The sequence below is a fragment of the Heloderma suspectum genome, chromosome 2, assembly GCF_057233095.1.
Source record: "Heloderma suspectum isolate Gila_16-S chromosome 2, 16-S_ref, whole genome shotgun sequence".
In the NCBI taxonomy this organism is placed as follows: Eukaryota; Metazoa; Chordata; class Lepidosauria; order Squamata; family Helodermatidae; genus Heloderma; species Heloderma suspectum.
In genome coordinates, this window is record NC_139459.1 from 267093480 (window position 1) to 267117166 (window position 23687).

Sequence of the window (23687 nt, forward strand, 5' to 3'; positions counted from 1 at the left end):
AGTGGTAATTAGGTTAGGAAGATTTTCAAGCAGTGCCACTGATATATACATAAGCCTGTATGTGTTTCAGTGGAGGTATTAGTTTTCCTAAGTAAGCAAATGCTGGTGTCAGATTTATACTTTATAAAGCCTTCGACCCAGAAAAGGAGTATCAGAGTCCAACACTCTGCACTTACTATTATTTGTCTCCTTTTAAGATTTCCAGTGTAGCAGATTCCACAACTAAGGCAATTGATCAATTCCCTAACTTCTTAAAATTAAAAAAAAAAAAATCCCAAGTGTAATTTTTAATTTGAGGAAGAAGGCAGTTAAACCAGACACTCGCACTCAAAGCAGCAGCACCTGTGCCACAGGAAGCTTATCGTTCCCATTAGGGGGTCAAAGCGTTGCTCCTCAAAAAAACACAGTGGGCTAATTTGCACAGAAAGCTAAAACATAGTTTAATATGACTAGAATGAGCCTAGGATTCGCATGTTTCCCCCTTCCTCCTCCAGTGTGGCTGCGGAGAAAAGGTTAGTTAATCTAAAATCTCCTCCTTCCCTTGTGGAAATTTTAGTGTTCTGTGTGCAAACCAGGCCATGATGTGCTCTAGTGTGAATCTCTATTCCTATAGATTAAATCCATTCCCTCTTTTTCTCCCCGGAACTGGTTGTGGAGAACAGATAAGTGGGCTGGGCAAGACAGCGCCTTCATGTTTTTCAGTGCAAATCCAGGGGGCCAGTTATATATGCTGCTGTCACATGGAGGAGCATGGAAACAAGCCATGGCTTCTCTCCACATGACCACCAGTCACATTCTGCATACCCAATCACACCTCTTTTTCATTATGTAGAGAATTTCCATGCCGGCACCAGTCCTTACCAGGAACATAATGAAACAAAGGAAGAGAAAAAGACTTATACATATTGCAAATGGAAATGCTTGTTAAGAATTTTAATGAAAGAATGAAATTACATTTTAATCAATTTTAGCCTATTATTATTTATACTTGACTGTTGTGAACAGCTGTTCTTGTATTTTATTCCAGAGCACTAAGGATAGCCCAAACAAGTATGAAACTTTTGTTAAAAAAATGAAACTAAATAAAATACACATCATAACTATATAAAAACATCAATTGTTGTGCATGTTGGGATTAGGCATAAGACCTGCTCCTAAATTTGGGATAGATGTGTGTGGATCTTGATTTTTGCAAGGCTGATTTTTGCAAGGAGTCCTTACACCTGCCTTTACTAGGTATGCCACCACTTCACAAGAGCATTTGTGGCCATAATCAAATAATAAGCAATTCATTCATCCGTCCACTGATAATAACTGTTAAGTTATAAGCAACTACACAGGGAGACAACAGGTAGTGCTGTTGAGCTCAAGTGGTTATAGTCTCCTCACTGGCAAATCTACAACAAGCAGCACCCTTCCTTTGTTTATTCGGTCAGTCGCTTCCGACTCTTCGTGACTTCATGGACTAGTCACAGACATTTAGGGGCTAGTTGTGATTACACACTGGTGAGAAACTCTGCACCTGGTCAGAGGCACATTCATCTTTTTTACTTCATAGGTTTCAGAGCTGATCTCTGGCACTGAAAACAGATGCTCAGTGCTGTGGCCTGACAACAACTCTGCCATCATTACTTCAATTTGAAAGCTTCGGCTATTGAGCAGTATAGAAATGAAACGAAATGAATAAATAAACAAACACATACATACATGCAGCAGCAAAGGAACAGATAAGGGTTGCAGGTTTAATTTGAGTAAAGACCCCACCACTTCCTGTGACCTGGTCTACACATGTAACAGAATGAGGTGATGAAATGGACTGCTCCATCTCAGAATGCAAGGAAGAGATGCCATTTTTGAATGTTCCTGACCCTATCTCAAGGGTCAGCAGCTTGTGACCCTCCAGATGTTCCCATCATCCTTCATCGTTAGCTATGTTGTCTAGGGATGATGGGGGTTGTATGCCAAAACATCTGGAGGACCATAAGTTGTCTACGCCTGCCCTAACACAGGAGGGAAAGGTCTGGGTTAGAACCTGAGGTGCTAATTCTCCACGTTAGGGGAGTTTATTTTTAAATGCAGGGGGGCATTCAAAAGTGCTATCCCTGATTTATAGTCTGAATCTTATGCCACTGCCTATAGGATAGACCCAGCCTCAAGCGTTCTTATTTCAGTTGCATTCCCAGGCACTTCAGAACATCCCTCTCAAACAAAATCACTGCTGCAACAAAACAAAACACTCTCCTAACTTGAGCCCGCTCCTTTTGGCTATGTCTTAAATTCACCTTTGCTTCTAACGCGCAACACAGCGTTAAGACACACGCTCCCCTACGGCTCCACGCCCGCAGGCCGCCGATACTCAACTGCTTTAAAGCAAGCCGTGGAAGCCTTGGTGTAAGACTACGTTTCCCAGAAGCCTCGTCGAGCAGTTGTTCAGGGAACAGGAAGTGAAGTGTGCGCAGCAGATGCATGGTCAAAGGGTGGAGGAGCAGGAGGTTAGGGGTATATGGCTTATCAGCCGCCCGCCTGAGACGCTGGGCCTGTGCTGATGATCCTAATGCAGGCGGGATAAGGGCTGGCTGCCCCCAGATTCCGCGGAGGAATAGCATGGCGGCAGCAGGCAGCGAACAGAAAGAGTTGCTGGCTCTCATGCACCAGCACTTGGTCCAGACTGGCTATGCGAAAGCAGCAAAGGAGCTGTTGGAACAGAGCGGCCAGGTAACTGCACCGTCTCCCACGTGGGTTGAAATGTGGGGAACTGAGGCATTGCTGCCCTACCATAGTAATCCTTCTCGAGGCTCAGGTCATCAGCTAGGCAGTGCCAGCCACGTGGAAAACGAAACTGCTCTCTTACAAAGCCTTTCTTCCTGATCTGACGGGGTGTAGGAGTACTTGCCTGGCGAACAGGAATACTGTAGCTGAATGCTTTCTTTCCTCTTACTACCCCCATTAGGTCTGGAAGCAGATCATCCTGCAGTAGGGAAGAACTTGTACTGGGGCTGCATTTACTTCTTAAATCATACGTTCTGTATTTATCTTCATCTGTGGTGCCGATGTTCCATCTTCGTAATAATAGTTCTGGCCTGCCTTGCAGGGCTGTTTATAAGGACTATTTAGTTATAAACACACTTCTACCCAACCCTGATCTGTTCCTTTCAGGCACCTAAGCAGCTATCAAATAAGACAATACATATCTTGGGATTACTAGGATAATGTATATGAAGTACTTGGAACATGTTACATAAATGCTAGGCATGCTTATGTGTTTAAGCAGTCCTATGGAGTTGTATGGTATGGTTCATCATGTGACGGTGCTGCAGAATAAGGGACCACTTCTGAAATAAGAGACACTGGGCAAACTCTGACTTTAATTTTGCCACTTTGGGGCCTGTCTAATGAACCTTTCAGGAAGAAGGTTTTAGAAATGCACTGATTAGGAACATAGAAAGCTGCCTTATATCGAGTCAGACCCTTGCTCCATCTAGCCCAGTATGGTGGGCGCCGACTGGTAACAATGGCTCTCCAGCGTTTCAGGAAGGATTCTTTCCTAGCCCTACCTGAAAATGCCGGGGATTGAATCTGGGAGCTTCTGCATGCAAAGCATGTGCCCACAAGCCACATGGAGACTCATTGCTAGGTGAAAACAGGAAATTGGGTTCTAGCAGGATGGGTGTGAATGTCACAGTCCAAAAGAGTAACTGTAGCACAACTACTCCTGTCTGTACCCGTTGTATCACTTTACTTGAGGAACCTCTTCCCCCTATTTCCAATTTGGTTTTACCAGTTTGTTGATGAGGCAACAGTGACTGGATAAGCTGCTGCTTAGATATGCATCATAATTCATAAGTAATCTTGCAATTCCATTTCTTTGGAGAGTATTACTGTAAATCCAGATTAATGGCAGAGTTGCTATAGGTTAACTACTCAAGAGTAAAGTATTAATGTTTATGTGAGCCTTCCCCAACCTGGTGCCCTCCAGGTGTTTTGGACTTAAGCTACCATCAGCCCTAGCCAGTATGGCCAGTGGTCAGGAATGCTTGGAGGTGTAGTCCAAAATATCTGGAGGTCACCAGGTTGGAGAAGGCTGGTATATTGTGTTGATCTTTATGTTTTCACTGAACCTACTTGACTAATACTGCTCAAGTACCACCATACAGGATGATACGCATATCGAACAAGGACTGCCATCTTATATATGACTTGTGTTTATACCCTTGAACCTGCTAATTGGGTTCTTTAATAGTATAGGTGAGTGTGATGCTCACGCTCACATTAGGAGAAACCGTAGTTGATTTGCACATGCATCACTCAGTGACCAAGTTCTCATGGTGGATTTCCTGGTTTGAGCAGCACGAAACAATCCAGGAATGGGCTGTTCCTAGGCTGGGTTGTTGATTAAAATTAGAAATGGCTTATGTACAGCACTCTTCCCCGGCAATTAAACAACCCAGGAATTGCCACCATGATGTTCGAACCAGCTCAGCAACTTGTAGCTGAATGTGTGAACTATTAGGTAGAGGAAACGATTGAGTGTAAGGTGACCTGAAATAATCTGAACATGTCTGATCATGGAGGCTGGTTCATGGATGCAGGTTCACAGACGCACCTGTGAATTTGCCCTAAACCTGGAAAATCCAATTAAAGCAGATTTGCGACTTGCCCCATGTTTGTGAACCTGAAGCCAGTTCCTGATGAAGTACGTGAGTTTTACATTAACTGTAAACATGATGGATGTATATCATGGCTAAATATTGAATGTATTAAAAATATAAGCAATAGAGGAAGCAAAGCGTGCTGTTTGAATATAACCTCAAGAAACAAGGATTTTAGCCAATTTAATATTGACTCTGTTGCACACTTCAGCAAGTCACTTGTTCTCATTAGGTCTTGGTGGCCCATCCTAAAACTTGTTTACAGTTAGAGTGGTTTAGGCTCCAACCCAGAAACCACCGATGTGGTAAAGACTGATAGTTGCAGGTGATTTGAGGATGGGGAGTGGGGGGTTCAGAACGCGAAGAACGTGAACCCAGAACACACCAACTTCCAATGTTACTGCTGGTACTAATAGCCTTTTTTTCCCCACCAGATTTTAAAATAATGTCTATACCTTAAAATAGCTGACAATATAGTACAGCAAAACACTTTAAAAAGACTGGATATTTTTACCATGGTTGTCATGGAGGGTTGTATGTGTGGAAAACCCTTGCTTCATGCAAGTAGTGAGCTGGATGTTATTTCTGCCCTGAATTCTTTTACACCTGCACTAGCATTTTTCAGTTTGTCTGCTGGAGATTCTGTAGCCTCTCTTCCTCATCTCCAGTATGTTGTACTGTAAGCTCTAAGGCAGCCTTCCCCAACCTAGTGCCATCCTGATGTGTTGGACTACAACTCCCTCACGCCCAGCAAACATGGGCATTGGAAGGATGGTAGTTGTCATCCAACACCTCTGAAGGACACCAGGTTGGGGAAGGTTGCTCTAGATGAAACTCTTTTTCTCCTCCCACCTGTAACAAACATAGTGTTTTGGGACAGTGCTAGAGAGATCTGATGCGTATCATCCCTGATAGTTGCTTTGGACATTACCTTCCAAATCTTAACAGATTGGAACAAAAGCTAGAACTTAGGCAGTCAAAGTTGCTATCTGAAGGTGTTTTCTCCTGTGAAAGAGGAGGATGTTACTTGCATATGGGATGAGGCTAACCAGGCTTGAAGTCAGGAGACTTGATAGGGAGATTGTAAGGGCTTCCAAATTTTTTTTAAAAATAGATTAAAAAAAAAAGATTAAAGAAGTGGTTCACGGTTCAGGACTATCCACTAGCCCAATACAGGCTTTTACTAACCAGAAATAACCTTGTGGAGCAGTGTGTGTTAATTTGGGGGTTTTCAGACAAGCACCCCTTACACATTGATGGATTGAGTGGGGTTGTGTCCAGCTGCCACATCCCTCCCCCATGCCTGCTGTTGGCTGCATGTGAGAAGGGGCTCTGTGTGCATAGCAATGTATGTGCATAGCAATCGGGGCCGGTGTCAAGTATAGGCATGGTTGGGCACCTGCCAAGGTCCCACACCTCTGGAGGGGCTCACTAACAAGGGCCCCCTAGAGTTGCTCCTCCTCTTCACCACTGCAACCTGCCTGACTGTCTGGCCCAGACAAGACAACGGTGGTGGTAAAAAGGAAGAACAGTAGATGTCATTGCCTGCTTGTTCACTGGCTCCCTGCCTGTCGAGCAAGCAAGTGATAGGAGTGATGAGAAAGGGACTAATAGCAATAGCAGCTGGTGACAGTGGCCGTGAAAAGGTAGACTCACTGAGGGAGGGGGCCCACTGAGGATGCCTTTCCCAAGGGCCCTCAAAACCCTGGAGTTAGCACTGATAGCAGTAGAGCTCCTTCACGTGTGTGTGTCTGTGGGATGATCAAAGGGCTGGAGCAGGACAGATTACAACGTCTGGGACTGCTTAGCTTAGAGAAAAGGCAAGTGAGGAGACATGAAAGAGGTGTACAAAATTATGTATGGATTAGAGAAAGTGGATAAGGAGACATTTTTCTCCCTCTCTCATAAGACTAGAACTCGGGGGTCATCTCATGAAGCTGATTGGTGAGAGATTCAGGGCAGATAAAAGGAGGTAGTTCTGAATACACTGCATAGTTAAACTGTACTTCTTCACACAGCACATAGTTAAACTATGGAATCTGCTAACACAAGATGTAGTGATGGCCACCAAATTTGGATGGCTTTAAAGGGGGATTAGACAAATTCATGGAGGAGAAGGCTATCAATGGCTACTAATCATGATGGCTATATATTATCTCCAGTATCAGAGGCAGTATGCCTATGTGCTCCAGTTGATGGTGAACACAAGTGGAAGGATGCTGGTGCAGTCATGTCCCGCATGTGGGTTTTGTTTTGGGCAGCTGGTTGGCCACTGTGTGAAGACAGCCCTGGACTAGATGGACCCTTGGTCTGATCCAGCCTGGCTCTTCTTGTGTTTGTAATTGTTCAGTGAATTATTCACATTTTATATAAACCATTTCTAACATAGTTAAAAGTTATAACAATTTGCTAAAATTGTAATTAGCATAAATATGAAATCTGTTGATAAGTTGAATATAGTTCTAATGCTTTTTAATTGACCAGTTAGTACATCAAATCTATGTTTGACTGATCAAAAGTCCAACCTTTCTTGAAAGCCATAATCTCTGATATGGGACACCACCATCCCCTTTAATCCAGAGTATGTGTGGGCTGGTTGTCGGGAATGAACGAAACACACTCTGTGGATGCTAAGAGGCCATTATTATTTGCTTCCAATGTTCCAGGGCCAAGCCCTGTTCCAAGTGAGTTCTGTCCCTGATTTCACTGTTGTGTTGTAGCTCAAATTGTTTTGCAGCTATGTCTTTTGTGGGTGTGTCTCTGCAATCCTCAGGGCTAGAAATTCAAATGTCTTAATGAATGCTGAGTTTTTCAGTTCTCTTAAAAGCAAAACAGTATTATAGTTCGAATGTTGTTCACTCTAGACAGACATACTCGTGCTTTAGAATTGACTATATCATGAAACTGTTGCATTCCTACTGTTCAAGTTTCCTTTGGGTAAATATCGAGAAAAGACATTGTTTTGTACTGTGTGAAAGGCATTCCTGTATTTATATTCCATAAAAATCAGTTGGACTTATTTTTTTAATGTGTTTAGGATTACAAACTTAAGCTTCAATACTATCTATACACACTTACCCAAGAGTGTGTCCCATTGAACTCAAAGTGGCTTACTTCTCAATAGACTTGCATTGGATTGCATAGTTTGAGTCTTAAGCATATTTATTTATTTATTTATTTATTTATTTCATTTCTATACCGCCCAATAGCCGAAGCTCTCTGGGCGGTTCACAAAAATTAAATCCAAACAACACACAATAAAACAATTTAAAATATACAGAACATTGAAACCACAATATAACAATACAACCACAATGAAACTTAGCAGCAGTGCAGAAGTTTAAAATACAGATTTAAAACAGCAAAGATAAAAATTTAGAAAGCTAAAATGCTAAAATGCCTGGGAAAATAAAAAGGTCTTCACCTGGTGCCGAAAGGAATACAATGTAGGCGCCAGGTGAACCTCACTAGGGAGCTCATTCCAGAGCCGGGGTGCCACAGCAGAAAAAGCCCTCCTCCTAGTAGCCACCCGCCTCACTTCCTTTGGCAGGGGCTCACGGAGAAGGGCCGCTGATGATGATCTTAAGGTCCGGGGAGGCACATATGGGAGGAGGCGATCCTTCAGGTAACCTGGCCCCAAGCCGTTAAGGGCTTTGAATGTTAACACCAGCACTTTGAATCTGGCCCGGAAATGGACTGGCAGCCAGTGCAGCTGGAAAAGTACTGGCGTAATATGAGCTCGCAGGCCAGTCCCTGTTAACAATCTTGCTGCCCTATTTTGGACCAGCTGAAGTTTCCGGACCGTTTTCAAAGGCAGCCCCACGTATAACGCATTGCAGTAATCCAGACGAGAAGTTCTCAGAGCATGGATAACTAGCTAGGCTATCTCTGTCCAGATAAGGGCGTAGTTGGTATACCAGCCTAAGCTGATAAAAAGTGCTCCGTGCCACTGAGTTCACCTGTGCCTCAAGTGACAGCTCTGGATCCAAGAGCACCCCCAAACTACGAACCTGATCCTTTAGGGGGAGTGCAACCCCCTCCAGAACAGGTTGAATATCACCTAGCCGGGCAGACGAACCACCCACTAACAGTACCTCCGTCTTGTCTGGATTGAGTTTCAGTTTATTGGCCCTCATCCAGTCCATTACCGTGCCCAGGCACTGATTCAGAACAGTCACTGCCTCACCTGGTTTTGATGTAAAAGAGAGGTAGAGCTGGGTGTCATCTGCATATTGATGGCACCTCAGCCCACACCTCTGGATAACTTCCCCCAGCGGTTTCATGTAGATGTTAAACAGCATGGGGGATAAAATAGAGCCCTGTGGAACCCCATGGCACAATTACCATGGCACAGAGCAGTAATCCCCCAGCACCACCTTCTGGAATCGGCCATCCAAGTAGGAGTGGAACCACTGTAGTGCAGTGCCTCCTACTCCCAACCCAGACAACCTATCCAGAAGGATACCATGGTCGATGGTATCGAAAGCCGCTGAGAGGTCCAGGAGAATCAACAGGGTCGCACTCCCCCTGTCCCTCTCCCGGCAGAGGTCATCCCACAGGGCGACCAAGGCAGTTTCCATTCCAAAACCAGGCCTGAAGCCCGATTGAAATGGATCTAGATAATCCGTTTCATTCAAGAGTGCCTGGAGCTGTCCTGCAACCACCCGCTCAAGCACCTTGCCCAGGAAGGGGATGTTGGGCACTGGCCTATAATTGTTAACATCCTCTGGGTCCAGGTTGGGCTTTTTCAGGAGTGGTCTAATTACTGCCTCTTTTAAAGCAGCAGGCACCACTCCCTCTCTCAAGGAGGAATTTACAACCTCCTGGACCCAGCCGGACAACCCCTCCTTGTTTGATTTAATAAGCCATGAAGGGCAAGGGTCAAGCACACAAGTGGTCGATCGGACTTGGCCAAGCACCTTGTCCGCATCCTCAGGCCTCAGTAACTGAAACTCATCCAATAAAACTGGACCAGACAGTGCTCTGAACGCCTCTACCAATGGAACTGCATTAATGGTGGTGTCCAATTCATGACGAATCTGAGCGACTTTATCCTCAAAGTGCCGTGCAAACTCTTCACAGTGTGCTACCGAGGGTTCCACCGTCTCTCTCCCTGGCTCAGAATGTAACAGGCCGCGAACCACTTGGAAAATCTCCGCTGGACAGCACTGAGAAGATGCAGTGCTGGTGGAAAAGAACTGTCTCTTTGCCACCCTCACCGCCACAGAGTAGGCTCGATAGTGGGCTCTTACCTGTGTTCGGTCAGACTCAGCACGAGTTTTCCTCCACCTGCGTTCTAGCCGTCTCCCCTCTTGCTTCATTGCCCTCAGCTCAGGTGTATACCAAGGAGCTGGCCGGGCTCTGCTCAGAGGGAGAGGGCGCTTGGGCGCGATCGTGTCAACCGCCCGAGTCATCTCTGCATTCCACAGAGCGACCTGGGCTTCGACAGGAGCACCAGCCATACCAGCAGGAAAATCCCCCAGAACCCTCTGGAATCCATCGGAATCCATTAATCTCTGGGGGCGGACCATTTTAATAGGTCCCCCACCCTTGCAGAGGGGGAAGGCTGCCAGGAGTCTAAACCTCAGCAGGAAGTGATCTGACCATGACAAAGGGACAGATGTTAATTCCTCCACTTTCAGATCACCATCCTCCTGCCCAGTCGAGAAAACCAGATCAAGCGTGTGTCCTTTTGTATGCATTGGGCCGATGACATGTTGGGACAGCCCCATGGTTGTCATGGCGGCCATGAAGTCCTGAGCCGCCCCAGATACAGTGGCCTCAGCATGGAAGTTGAGATCCCCCAGGACCATCATCCTAGGGGTCCTCAACACCAAGTCTGAGACCACCTCCGTCAGCTCAGGCAAGGAGTCTGATGGGCAGCGGGGTGGGCGGTACACCAACAGAATCCCCAGTCTGTCCCGGGTACCCAACACAAGGCACAAACACTCAAGATCTGCACTCGAATGAGCAGGAAGCCTAGAGAGGGAGATTGAATTCCTATAGACCACGGCAACCCCCCCTCCCCGACCCTCAAGTCGGTGTTGGTGCTGCACCAAGTACCCAGGAGGGCACAGCTGGGAGAGAGTGACCCCTCCCAGTTCCCCCACCCAGGTCTCAGTAATACATGCCAGGTCAGCCCCCCCATCCACAATCAAATCATGGATGAGGGAGATTTTATTTTGGACCGACCTGGCATTCAGCAGCAGCACCACCAGACCCGAGGGCAGACTGGTAAGGCTGCCAGGAACCATCAGGTTGGGGGAAGAACCAGAAGAGGGGACAGCTGTAAGGTGTCTAGCCCCTCTTCTCCTCAGCTGGCCTGTTAATCCCCCAATGCCATACCTCCCCCTGCCCGTGACCACAGTTATGGTGGCACCTCTCTGACTCCCTGAGTTGCCCAATAGTCCTCCCAGGCACATATTAAAATGTTAAGATATAAATAGCACAACAGTTTAAAAAAATATAAAAGATAAAAGAGAACAGCAGCTAAGAAGGAGCAGATAAAGTCCACGTTTGCCCCTTTCCCCTTGTCTTTAAAGCTGCTGCCCTCTGCTGCTGCTATTTGCTGCTGGTATTGTGGCTGCTGGTGTCTCTGGAGAAGCAGGTGGGTAGGTCTTCAGGTCCTACGCGACTCCAAGTGCGACGCTAAGTGCGCACTTAGCGCGACATCGAGGCGCACGCCGAGGCGCTGCCTCTGGCAGCCCCGCCTTAAGTACCTGTGGGCGGGGGCAGAAGCAGGCTCAGGATCACCCGGTGCAGCTGCTGGCTGGTCCTCCTTTCCCAGGCTCCTTGCCTATTTGCTCAAATGTACAATTCCACTGAATTGTGTGGGCTTCTAGATTACAGCTGTAGCAACACCTTTTATTATTTGTATATAAACAAGACGGCAATTGTCTTTTTGTGGTTGATTTTCCCCAGAAACCACTCTCCAAGCTACTAACTAAGGAATAATCCCATGTTGTCCACAGCTCTGGATTAAAGCTGCTAACAAAAGATTCCAGGATTGTTGTTCCTGATATGAATAAAGACAAGAATTTGTTTTTCTTTTACAGAAAACCTTCCCATCGTCGCCCATCTCTCTCAGGGATATCTTCGTTCAGTGGAAGAAGTAAGTGTGTTTTTAACTATTATTGGTTGAGAGTTATTGTCTCCTTTTGTTAATAACCCAATTTTATTATGTTACTCTTTTATTTATGCACTTTCTTCAACTTTCCCATTCCCACTGGGAAATATTACCACAGGGCCAACATAACAGTCTAGCCTGAATAAAGTGTTCTTGACCAGTTTTGGCCTGCAATATAATGGGAAAAGGGGTCTAGTCAGTTCTTAAGATATATTTTTTTTGTTACAGTCAACAACTTACCTTGAAAATCTCTTACATTTGCCACTGACCATTGGGATGGCTATTTGGATCAGTTTGAAAATGAGTGCTATTGTTTTTCTGTGAAACTAATTGTTTTAACCTCTTCGAAGCTACTTGCGTCCAGAGTATCCTTTTCCACAAGAAAAAGAGACTGTAGAGCATGCTGGCCATGCTGGCTCGGCATAGTTCTGGGTGACTTCCACTTCCACACTGAGGCAGCCTCTGGAGCTCCAGCTTGGGACTTCATGGCCCCCATGACAATCATGGGGCTGTCTCAGTTTGTCATCGGCCCAACACATGAAGCAGGGCATACGCTTGATTTGGTTTTTGCTCCAAGCTGTGAGATGAGTAATCTGAAAATCGGGAGTGGGGGGTGTCCAAGTGACCCCGCTGTCATGATCAGGTCATTTCCTGGTGAGATTTGAACTCATGGCTTTACTTTTATTTCTTTATTAAATTTATTAATTGCCCATCTGGCTGGTCACCCAGGCACTCTGGGCGATGCACAGCATATAATAAAGCAGTTTAAAACAATAATATTCTACAATAAAAACATTTTCTAAAATACCCTAACCCACCCCAAATGCCTGCTGTCAGGGTGGACACTGAGCCCATAGAATCCCAGAGTAGTTCTGATTCTGAGGAAGATCAGTCGCTCCTGGGAGAGGAGCGTGCTCCTCTTTCCCAGGGCCAACAGCTGACAGAGTCCTCCCACCAGCATTCCTAGCTTAGATAGCAGTCCAGGGAGTGACAGAGTGCAGATAGCAGACTTGGTGGACGCACGACGCCGACACAGAGAGTGGCGCCAAATGGAGGGCGCAGAAAGGAGGCGTAGTGCCCGGTTGGCATGCAAACAACAGCTGCGCCCAGAGGATCCAAGGGAAAAGGGGAGGGACTCTCCCTAGTCCTTAAGTTCAGGGGTCTGCCAGTAATTCCCTTTCAAATGGGGACCAACTGTTCCAACTTAGGGCATAGGTACTGTGCTGCTCAGATCTAGTTGCAAACAGTAGAGTTGTTAAGTTGTTAAAGAAGAATAAAGCTTTGAAAGGAATCCCTTTGTCTGTGTCTGGACTTAGCTACTGGATTAGACTGAAAGAGGCCTCCAAGGAGCCCTTGACACCTGCCTGAACAACCACGTTTTTAATGCATGGGGGAAGCTCATTAAAGAGGGGGCATGGCGGAGTTCCCTAGGGAGGGAGTTCCACAGAGTGGGGGCCACTACAGAAAAGGCCCTCTCCCTCGTCCCCACCAGTCTAGCTGTCCTGGCTGATGGGACAGAGAGAAGGCCATCCGAGGCTGATCTTGTTAAGCGGCCTGTCTGGTGTTGCTGGAGGCGCTCCTTAAAATAGGCTGGGCCAGAACCATATAGGGTTTTAAAGGTCAAAACCAACACCTTGAATTTGGCCCGGAAAACAACTGGTAACCAGTGCAACTCCTTCAGCACTGGAGTGATGTGATCTTGCTGGCGGCTGCCTTTAATCAGGTGAGCCGCTGCATTCTGTACCAACTGCCTTCCGAACCGTCTTCAAGGATAACCCCACGTAGAGCGCATTACAGTAGTCTAAACAAGAGGAAACCAGGGCATGTACTACCGATGGGAGCAGATGGTCGGGAAGGAAGGGGCGCAACCTCCGTATCAGATGAAGTTGATACAGCGCTGTCCGGCTCACAGCTGACACCTGAGCCTCCATGGACAGCTGGGAGTCCAAAATGACCCCCAGGCTGCGGACCTGGTCTTTCAAGGGTAGCCGTACCCCATTCAACACCAGGTCAGCATCCCCCAGCCTCCTCTTGTCTCCCATCAAAAGTACCTTGGTCTTGTCAGGGTTCAGCTTCAGCTTATTCCTCCCCATCCAGCCACTCACCGTCTCCAGACATTTGGACAGGGATTCTACGGCCAACCTTGGTGAAGATTTGAACGAGAGGTAGAGCTGCATGTCATCCGCATATTGATGACACCGCACCCCAAACCTGATAGCCCCCAGCGGCTTCACATAGATGTTAAATAGCATCGGGGAGAGGATGGAACCCTGTGGCACCCCACAAGTGAGTGGCCACGGGTCCGAAACCTCCTCTCCCAGTGCTACCCTCTGGTACCTGCCGGAGAGGAAGGACTGGAACCACCACAATACGGTGTCTCCAGTGCCTAACCCCTCCAGGCAGTCCAGGAGGATACCGTGGTCAACGGTATCAAAAGCCGCTGAGAGGTCGAGGAGAACAAGGAAGGAGCATTCACCCTTATCCAGAGCCCTCCTCACATCATCCACCAAGGTAACCAAGGCCGTTTCTGTCCCATGCCCAAGCCTGAAGCCCGACTGAAATGGGTCTAGATAATCGGTTTCTTCCAAGTGTGCTTTCAACTGTATTGCCACCACCCACTCAATCACCTTGCCCAAAAATGGCAGATTTGAGACTGGGCGAAAGTTGTTCAGAACTTGGGGATCCAAGGAGGGCTTCTTTAAGAGCGGTCTTATCACTGCCTCCTTGAGGACTGATGGCATCACTCCCTCCTCAAGGGAGGCGTTCACCACTGCCCTGATCCCCTCACCCAGTCTCTCTCTGCAGCCCATAATGAGCCAAGATGGGCAAGGATCAAGTAAGCAGGTGGTCGGCCTTACAGATGAAAGCACGTTGTCCACTTCATCAGAAGGAAGAAGCTGGAACCGATCCCACAAAACTAGTTTGCCACAGGCTGCCTCTTGCTCACTAACTGTATCCACAGCGTGCGGAGTAGCACTTCTAATCTGATCAATTTTATCTGCAAAGTGCCTTGCCAAGGCCTCACAGGAGGCCTTAGAATGCTGCAGTGGTTCCGGAGCCACAGGACCGACCAGGCTTCGGACCACTTGGAACAGCCTCCTGGGACAGCACTCTGCAGATGCGATAGAGGCAGCATAATATTCCTTTTTTGCTGCCTTCACCGCCACGTGATAGGCTGAAGATACAGCTCTAGCCTGTGTCCGATCGTCTTTGGAGAGAGACTTCCGCCACCAGCGCTCTAGCCATCTCACCACCTGTTTCAGAACTCGTAACTGCAGATTGATTCATGGTGCAGTCTCAGGCCTATTCAGGGGGAGAGGGCGTTTCGGAGCCACGCATCCTAATGCTCCAGTGATTGCAGCATTCCACCCACTCACCAGGGTCTCGACCGAGTGGCCGTTGGCGCGCCCCAGAGAATCCCCAAGCGTGTTCAGGAATCCATTCGGATCCACAAGACGCCTGGGGCGGACCATTTTAATGGGTCCTCCACCCCTGCGGAGGGGTTGTGGAACTGAGAAGTCTAACGTCATGGTCAGATCACTATCTGGTGACAAGGGGGTGGTGGATATACTCCCGACTTCCAGATCACTCCCCGCTTCTCCAGAAACAAACACAAGGTCTAGTGCATGACCGGCTACGTGGGTGGGCCCAGTTAGAATATGGTGCAGCTCCCAGGAAGCCATGGTCTCCATGAAGTCCCGAGGTGTTCCTGTGAGGATGGCCTCTGAATGTACGTTGAAGTCCCCCAACATCAATAAGTTAGGGGACTGTACACGCACATCAGAGACCACCTCAAACACCTCAGCCAGGGAGTCAGTCGTGCAGCGGGGTGGACAGTACATGAGCAGAATCCCCAGACTGCCCTTCTGGCCCAACCTCCAGTACATGCACTCAGCAGATAACAGCCACTCCCCCTCCCCGATCCCCAGCCCTCAGCTGCTGTGCTTAAGAAAATCCGGCTGGACACATGGCTGCAAGAGTTGGAGCAGCAGCTTTGGCCATCCAGGTCTCCATAATACATGCCAGGTCTGCACCTTCATCCAGGATCATGTCATGGATGAGGGAGGTTTTCTGGGTAACAGACCTGGGTAACAGACCTTACTTCCCTCCTGCAGGGGTGGGGGACCCATTCAGATGGTCCATCCCAGGAGACTGATGGAATTTGATGGATTTCTGAACTCTCTTGGAGATTTCCCAGCGGAGAAGTTGGTGATCCAGCTGAGGCCCTAGCCTCACTGTGGAACAGTGAGATGTGGAGGGCCATCGACTCAGTTGCACCCGAGTGCCCTCTCCGGTGCAGTGGGACCCATTCTGGTCCCTGGTATACTGCGGAGCTACAGGCAATGAGACAGGCTAGAGCACAAATGGCACAAGTCTCAAAGCGAAGATGACCAAGCATGCTGTAGAGCACATAATTGTGCCTATTGTGTGGCAGTGTGGGCAGCAAAGAAGGCTTACTTTGCTGCATCCATTGCGTCCCCAAGTAGCTGTCCAGAGGAGCTCTTTCGGGTGATCCAGAGGCTGTCAACACCCTCCTCAGTGAATGGGGCCCTGGTCCCCTCAAGGACCCGCTGTGACCTTTTGGCATCACACTTTGAGGACAAAATCGTTTGTCTCTGCAGCAAACTTGATGCTGTTGTTAGAGCAGTTCCAGTCGAGGTGTCTGATGCCACCATCTGCCCGATTTTGTGGGATCAGTTTCAGTTGTTGCGGCCTGATGACGTCAATGAGGTGCTTGCAGCAATGCAACCGACCACATGCCCTCTCGATCCTTTCCCCTCCTGGCTAATAAAAGCTAGCCAAGGGGGTATGACTGGGTGGGTCCAGTGTGCGGTGAATGTTTCCCTTCAGGAAGTGGTGTTCCCTGCTGTCCTTAAGGAGGCAGCAGTGTGACCACTCCTGAAGAGGCCTGCTCTGGACCCAATGATATTAGACAACTACTGCCCAGTTGCAAATGCCCCCTTTCTGGGGAAGGTTCTGGAGAGTGTAGTGGCGGAACAACTGCAGGCACACTTGGGGGATACTGATTGTCTAGACCCATTTCAGTCCGAGTTTTGTTCTGGTGACGGGATTGAATCAGCTTTGGTCGCCCTGATGGATGACCCTTATCGACAGAGGGACAGGGGAGTGCAACCGTGTTAATTCTGTTCTGTCTCTCATTGGCTTTTGATATCACTGACCATGGTATCCCCCTGGATCGACTCTGTGGGATGGGTATCAGAGGCCCTGTGTTACAGTGGTTCTGGTCCTACCTACAGGGCCGATCTCAGAGAGTAACATTGGGTGACCGTTCCTCAGCCCCTTGGCAGTTGAGCTACGGGGTTCCGCAGGGTACCAGCATGTCCCGAATGTTATTTAACATCTACATGAAGCCTCTGGGAACGTTTGTTAGGGGATTTGGAGGCAAGTCCCATCAGTTTGTTGATGACACACAGCTCTATCTCCCTGTGACATCTGAATCAGGAGAGGCTGTGCAAGTCCTGGACCAGTGCCTGAACTCCGTAGTGGGCTGGATGAGGGCCAGTAAACTGAAGCTGAATCCTGGCAAGACGGAAGCCCTGTGAGTGAGTGGTTCCTGAGTCTGGGAGACAGGCTCATTACCTGTTCTGGATGGGGTTGCACTCCCTCTGAAAGTTCAGGTCTGTAGTTTGGGAGTACTCCTAGATCCATCACTGTCGCTGGAAGCCCAAGTGGCCATGCCGGCTCAGAGTGCCTTTTACCAGCTTTGGCTGGTTCACCAAATATGACCTCTCCTAGACAGGGATAGCTTGGCCACAGTGGTACAGGCGCTAGTAACCTCAAGACTGGATTACTGCAATGTGCTCTATGTGGGGCTGCCCTTAAGGCTGCTTTGGAAGTTAGAGCTTGTGCAGAACACGGCAGCTCAGCTCTTGTTGGGAGCTGCCCCTTTTCAGCATGGAACTCCTTGCTGGGGGAACTGCACTGGCTGCCTATTCACTACCGGGCCAGGTTTAAGGTTTTAGTACTTGTGTACAAAGCCCTAAACAACTCAGGCCCAGGATACCCAAGAGAGTGCCTTCTCCCTTACCAACCTGCCCAGTCACTGAGGTCATCGGAGGGCTTGCTCCTGGTGGTTCCACATGGACCTATGACCCAATTGGAGTCCACCAGGAGAAGAGCCTTCAGTGTGGTGTTCCCCTTTCTTTGGAACTCCCTGCCCTTGGAGGTCAGGCAGGCACCAACACTGTTTCTGGCGCCTCCTGAAAACAGCACTGTTCCAGGAGGCATTCCTTAATTGACCAATTACGGTTTTTATTGTTATTGTGTTTTTAAACAAGTATAATGTTAATACGTGTTTTACTCTTTTTATTCTTTTACTGTTTTATTTCTTGTGTTCACCACTCCAAAATCTGTTCTAGATGTGGAGTGGTATATAAATATTGTAAATAAATACATACGTATATAGATACATAATGGGAGTTTAGTGAAAATATCTGGAGCGTACCAGGTTGGACAAGGCTGCATTACAGAAATGCAGTGGCTTTCAAATTCCTGCTGCCCATAGCAAGGGAAACTTGTAGTTCTCCACTGCTTGGTGGGAAGCTTCACTCTCTACTTCCACTGAACCCGAAACCACAGACTGCCAAGACACAGCTTTGGGAAGCATAGAGCATCCATACACACCTATCTCTTACCATACACATCAGGAATAGTAAAATGTTGCTTGGGAATTATACTCCAGAAGGCGAAAGATAAAGGGCTGGTTCGCACAATACAGCCACCTCATCTTGGGTTATTTAACCCATGATGAGATGTGGTGTGTGCCAGGCATGTGTGGCTGCCATTTTGATTGTGCAACCTCCAATTGGGGGTTGCACCGTGTCATTCGAACCCAGTCATCAAGGGTTAATCGAGGTTTAGACAACTTTCGCTTAACCCCTGTTGCAAACCGTGGGTATAGTGATGTTTGTTTAACCCTTGAATAAACCATGATGACCAGGTTTGGACAACAGTCAAAATGGCTGTGTGATGCGCCCGGCACGCGCTGCAGTTCATCGTGGGTTAAATAACCCACGATGAGCTGGTCATGTCATGCGAACTAGGTCCATGAGTTAAAGGAAGCACAATACAGTGTTCTCAACTTGCAGTACATTACTTCTGCAAGGCGTCACCCAATACATCCAAATTATAGTCAATATTATTGGAAGGGGTGTAGTCAAATTGGTTCAGACTTCCATCTTAGGTGGGAACGTTCAACAGTGCAGGAACATGGTAGCTGATTAGTTTTTCCACGTTACACCACTGGTAACTCCTAAAGCTATGCTTTTTCATCTTTTTGAACCTAAATACCCTGGTTTCCTGTGTAAATACCTTCTTAAGAAATTATATACAACTGCAAATTCATGTACAGCATGTAATTGGATGTCTCTGAAGCAATTATCTAAAGAGCGGTGGCTTGATAACATTTGGGAGACCATGACTATGTATAAACTTACTCAGCAAGTAAGTTTTTTGCTGTAAGCAAAACCCCCCAATTTTAAGAAATATATTATAGCACCATGGTTTCCATTTATTCCTATGTAGAAGCCCTTTAAACTTTTGATCAAATTCCAACCAAGTACAGTTGCCTATATTTTTTCTGACTAACACACACGCGCGCACACATTTGCACATTCTCCTTTTGTATGCTGGATAACTTGTATTTTCAGTCATTCATTAGATAGTAAGCTCTTACTTTGACTGTTTTACTGTAGCTGTTCCACAAGCATATTGGTGATAGCCTAAGAAATATAATTAGATAATTTCTTTGTTTGGTGCTCTGCTTATATTATGTATCTTTTTTATTGCCTTTATTTTTTAAACTTTATTTCAAAGTAGAATAAAATTTCATGGAAAAAAGAAAAGACATTCCCTTTGTTACTTTCTTCCCATTCATTTTCATTTTTTACAGTTTGCATTGCATTAGAGGCATTTGCCTGCATCTGATACTTTGTCTGGACACAGTGTAGAGTTCATGGATAGGTCACGGCATGGAGGGAAGGCAGAGCAATGAAACTCAGCGGAAAGCTCTTTTAGTTTAGTAGCAGTCCTGCTCTGTGCACCTTTCTTAGTTGGCTCTAAGATGAGAGGACCCTTTGTCCAATCTGTCTGAAATTTTGCAGGGGTAAGAGAAGGCCAATTTCATGCCCTTTGGATGGGAAATGGCTAAGTAACAGGCAGCAAAAGACTGGCTTCCACTGGAGTAAATGGAAAGCAAAAATGAAACCACCTTTCGTATTGCATACCCCTATTAGACACTTCACATTTGGACTGTTCAGACAACCCTTGTCATGCATTCTTTGAGTGTGTGTGGCTGTGCTTGCTAGCCTTGTTGGCTGTGCGTTCAGCATGTATAAGAAGAGGCTCTACATGTGTACCAACACATACATGTAGAACTCCCCCGTGCAAAGGGGGCGGGGATCCTGGATGAACTGGGATCCTTCCTTGTGTGGAGGAACACTGCACGCGTAGAGTCCCTCTCAAATATGCAGGAGCAGGGCTAGTCTGTGTGGTCCCACACCCTCATTCATTCATTCATTCATTCAAAGAAAGCATGGGGGATAGTTTGAACGCACTACAATGAACCCCAAACACTTGTGGGTTATTCTTTCTTCTCCTGGGTCCTTGCAGCTTCCTTTGTATGAAGGTTACATAACACCTCTGGGACAAGCAAAAAAACACAAAGCTCTTCTGCTCATTTCATGAAATGTGCTATATTATACACTTATTCCTTTTACTAAAACAAAAGCCATATGAGGGAAACAGCTAGATGAATACATGACTTTATCAGACTCATTCCTTCTCACTCAGTTGATTGTTGTCCTCTTCTTGACCTTTTTGCACGTCCTCTGTTACGTCCAACGGAGAGTATGAAGTGGACTGGGGGAAAAGTGATATGGTTTTGTCTATAAATTACCATGCTCAAATAAGAAACTGTGTGCATAATGTACTTGATTATGTCTAATGTGATGGTCACAACTTTGACTTGTTCAGCTTTCCATTTCATTTTAATGTTTGTACTCTGCTTTCCATTCAAAGGGGAAGCCCAAAGCAACTTTCTGTGTACTCCTTAAATTTCTTATTTGTATTCTATCCATCAAGCGAAATGAGAATCTACTCAACCAAGTAGTACTATATCAGGCTTCCTGAACCTGGTGCCTTCCAGAAATTTTGGACTACAGTGGCCATTATCCCCAGCAGCATGACCAATCGGGTTCAGGCAGGCTGTACTCTGTAATATAGAACACTTCCTAAAGTGAAGTGTTTTCTTCTGTGATCCTCCCTCACTGAGCAGTGTAGCCTGGTAATTTCGCTATCTCCACAGTTGATGTTTCTTAAGGGTGCAGTGTGGGTCTTCCAGCAGGAAACTGCTAGGCCAAACTAACTGTGCTCTTGAATGATGCTGACTGTTGAGTCAGGGTTTGGGGTTTTTTTTGTTGTCCCCGGCTTATTCTGTCCCTCTTGCTACCCTCATTGATTTAGCCCTGAGAACCATTGCATGTAGGGGTGTTTCACCTTTTACACTCCTCTGTTTACTTCGACCTGTCTACCTAGCATGAGGGTGAGTGGTTCATTTATTCAAGCCCTTTTGTCTTTCTCCAGTATACTGTTTGAGGCTCAAATATTTTTACTTGACTAGTAGAGAATCGGTATTACAGTCTTGGAAAAACTCCAGGTTCAAATTAGCCATGCACATAGGATGAAACTATTACTAGGTTTAATTAAGTTCTCCATCCCAATTTCACGGTCTTGAATATGGTCGGCGTAGCTTTATTCTTATCACTAGTAAGTCAGTGTTGAAGTCTTATTAGCCATAACATCTTGTGTGGGAGTTTGCATAAACAAGAACCACTTGAGTCCCACTTTTTGTGTAAGACAAAGAAGTGCCAACCTTTTTCTTGTTGTGGCAAGCAAAGGGCAGCAGTGGTTTCTATCCAGAAGAGGCATGAGGCTCAATATTGTTGAACACCTTTTCCTTTTTAAGTTGGCTGCCCTTCTTCACACCAGCTTAACACGCTTGTACAATCTGTCCGACAGAACTTCCTCGCAAACCCTCAAACGAAAGGCAGATGATATCAGCAGAGGTACTCCGGCAAAGATCAGAGTTCCTGACCCCAAGAGTAGCTCGGAGAGCTCAGAGGAGGAGGAAACAGCAAACATAAAAAGTAAGAGCCAATCTTGCCCCAGCAGTTGGATGAGACATGCCAGTGATACGCTTTTGAGAGGAAAGATGCTTGTGTGGAATGGGCAGAAGAAACCAAATTTGAAATGCCTTCATGGTAAAAACTTGTAGTTTTCACAGTGCAATACTTTGGCAGGTGGCAGAGAGAAAAGAAAGAAGGAAGGGCTAGTTATGGGTGTGGGGACAGGGGCTAAATATAAGTTATTTATTTATGTATTTATTTAAAGGATTTTTACCCTGCTCTTCAGCCAAAAAGGCTCCCAGAGCAGTTTACAAAGATCAGAAATAAGATAGGCTTTCAGTTGCAGGTTTACAGTCTAAAAGACAAAACACCAAAAGAAAAGGGATTGGGAGGGAGGATGAAAAAAGCAAACTCAGCATTAGATTTTTAGTTACAAAGTTCAGCAAGGGAAACACTATATTCTCATAATCCTGCTCCTGCAGTGCTTGTTGAGAGTTCTCCTTTCCTTCCTTGAGACTTCTGCAGACACTGAGGGTGCAATCCTATGCATGTTTAGACTGAAAAGCCCTACAACTGCTGGAGAATGCTGGGATCTGTAGGACTTTTTTTTGGTCTAAACATGCGTAGGATTGCACCCTGAGTTACACATTTTCAGACTTACAGCATTCAACAAACGCAATTGCCAACAGATGCTCAGGGCGGGAGTTTGCATTGCACCAGCTAAATTAGACTGCCAGAAAAATCTGGAGTGGTTTTTGGAGAGTCTGTTCTCAAGTTCTGAATGGCATTGGCAAGGGTTTTATCTCTTCCCTTTCTGGGAATATTGCAGACCTGATTTGTGGGCTGAAGTGGGTATGTGTGCTGGCATTTAATTCTGTCTGTGGTGCTGCTTGGTATTATATTTTAATTTCTCTTCCTGTCCATGTGCAAAGCTGCTTTCCCCCATGTAGTCTCCTTTTGCTTCCTTCCCCCAGCAGTATCCTCCTCCTGGAACTCAGCTGCTGCTGCTAAAGAACATTGGTTGCCCCAGCCTCCACCCCTCAACCTCAGAATATATCCCTTCCAAATACCTCCTGACAAACTCCTGCCACTTCATTCCAATTGCATGTAGATTTTTTAAATGAAAAACAGGAAGGTTTTCTTTGTAAACTGATTGACTGACTGGATGAGAGATGGCAGGGGACAATTTCAAATCTCTCTTTTATTTCATTTAGTTGTTAGTGCTTGCTTCATTCTCTGTGTCTGTCTTTACAGCCTTTCTCCATTCCCCAACTGCAACTGCCTTCTCTCCTTGTTTCCGCACCAGAAAGAGAAGAAAAAAATACCAACTTCCTTTATGTTGTTCTCTAGAGTCTGATTACAATAAGAGACAAAAACAAGAATAAAAGACTGGGTTGTGAAAGGGGGCTGCTGCAGGGAAGGAAGAAAAATCTGGAATGGATTTCTTGGGAGAGAGGGAATGCCAGTGCCTCCTAGCCATTTTTATCCCTTACTTTTAAAACAGGTGTTTGCTGGGCTTGCAAGGGAAGAAGGGCCAATGTTTAATTTTCAGAAAGAGATCTGCAGGGGTCAACAATGTTATCTGCATGATTAGCCCTTAATTCTGTAGGAGGGACAGGCTGCCACTTGCCGGATAGAAAGGGAAAGGCACTCTGCATGTGTTCAGAGGCACTTTACTGTATTCTTACTGGCTAGTAGAAATTTTGCCTACTAAGCCTGGACATAATTTGTGGACCCCTGCAACCTTTATTGATTCCCTAGATAATC

At 46.5% G+C, this 23687-nt stretch overlaps 1 protein-coding gene across 3 annotated transcripts in view; it reads left to right on the forward strand.

Annotated features, from left to right (window-relative positions):
• Positions 1 to 2466: 2466 nt before the first annotated feature.
• The window catches only part of TCOF1 (treacle ribosome biogenesis factor 1), a 67613-nt gene continuing 46392 nt past the window's right edge, over positions 2467 to 23687 (forward strand). For 2 of the 3 annotated variants that reach the window (XM_084839151.1, XM_084839153.1), the window contains exons 1-3: positions 2467 to 2715; positions 11705 to 11760; positions 21814 to 21941. In XM_084839151.1, the coding sequence (XP_084695277.1) occupies positions 2467 to 2715; positions 11705 to 11760; positions 21814 to 21941 (433 nt within the window). The remainder of the gene's footprint in view (positions 2716 to 11704; positions 11761 to 21813; positions 21942 to 23687) is intronic. The other variant, XM_084839154.1, reaches the window with a different exon arrangement.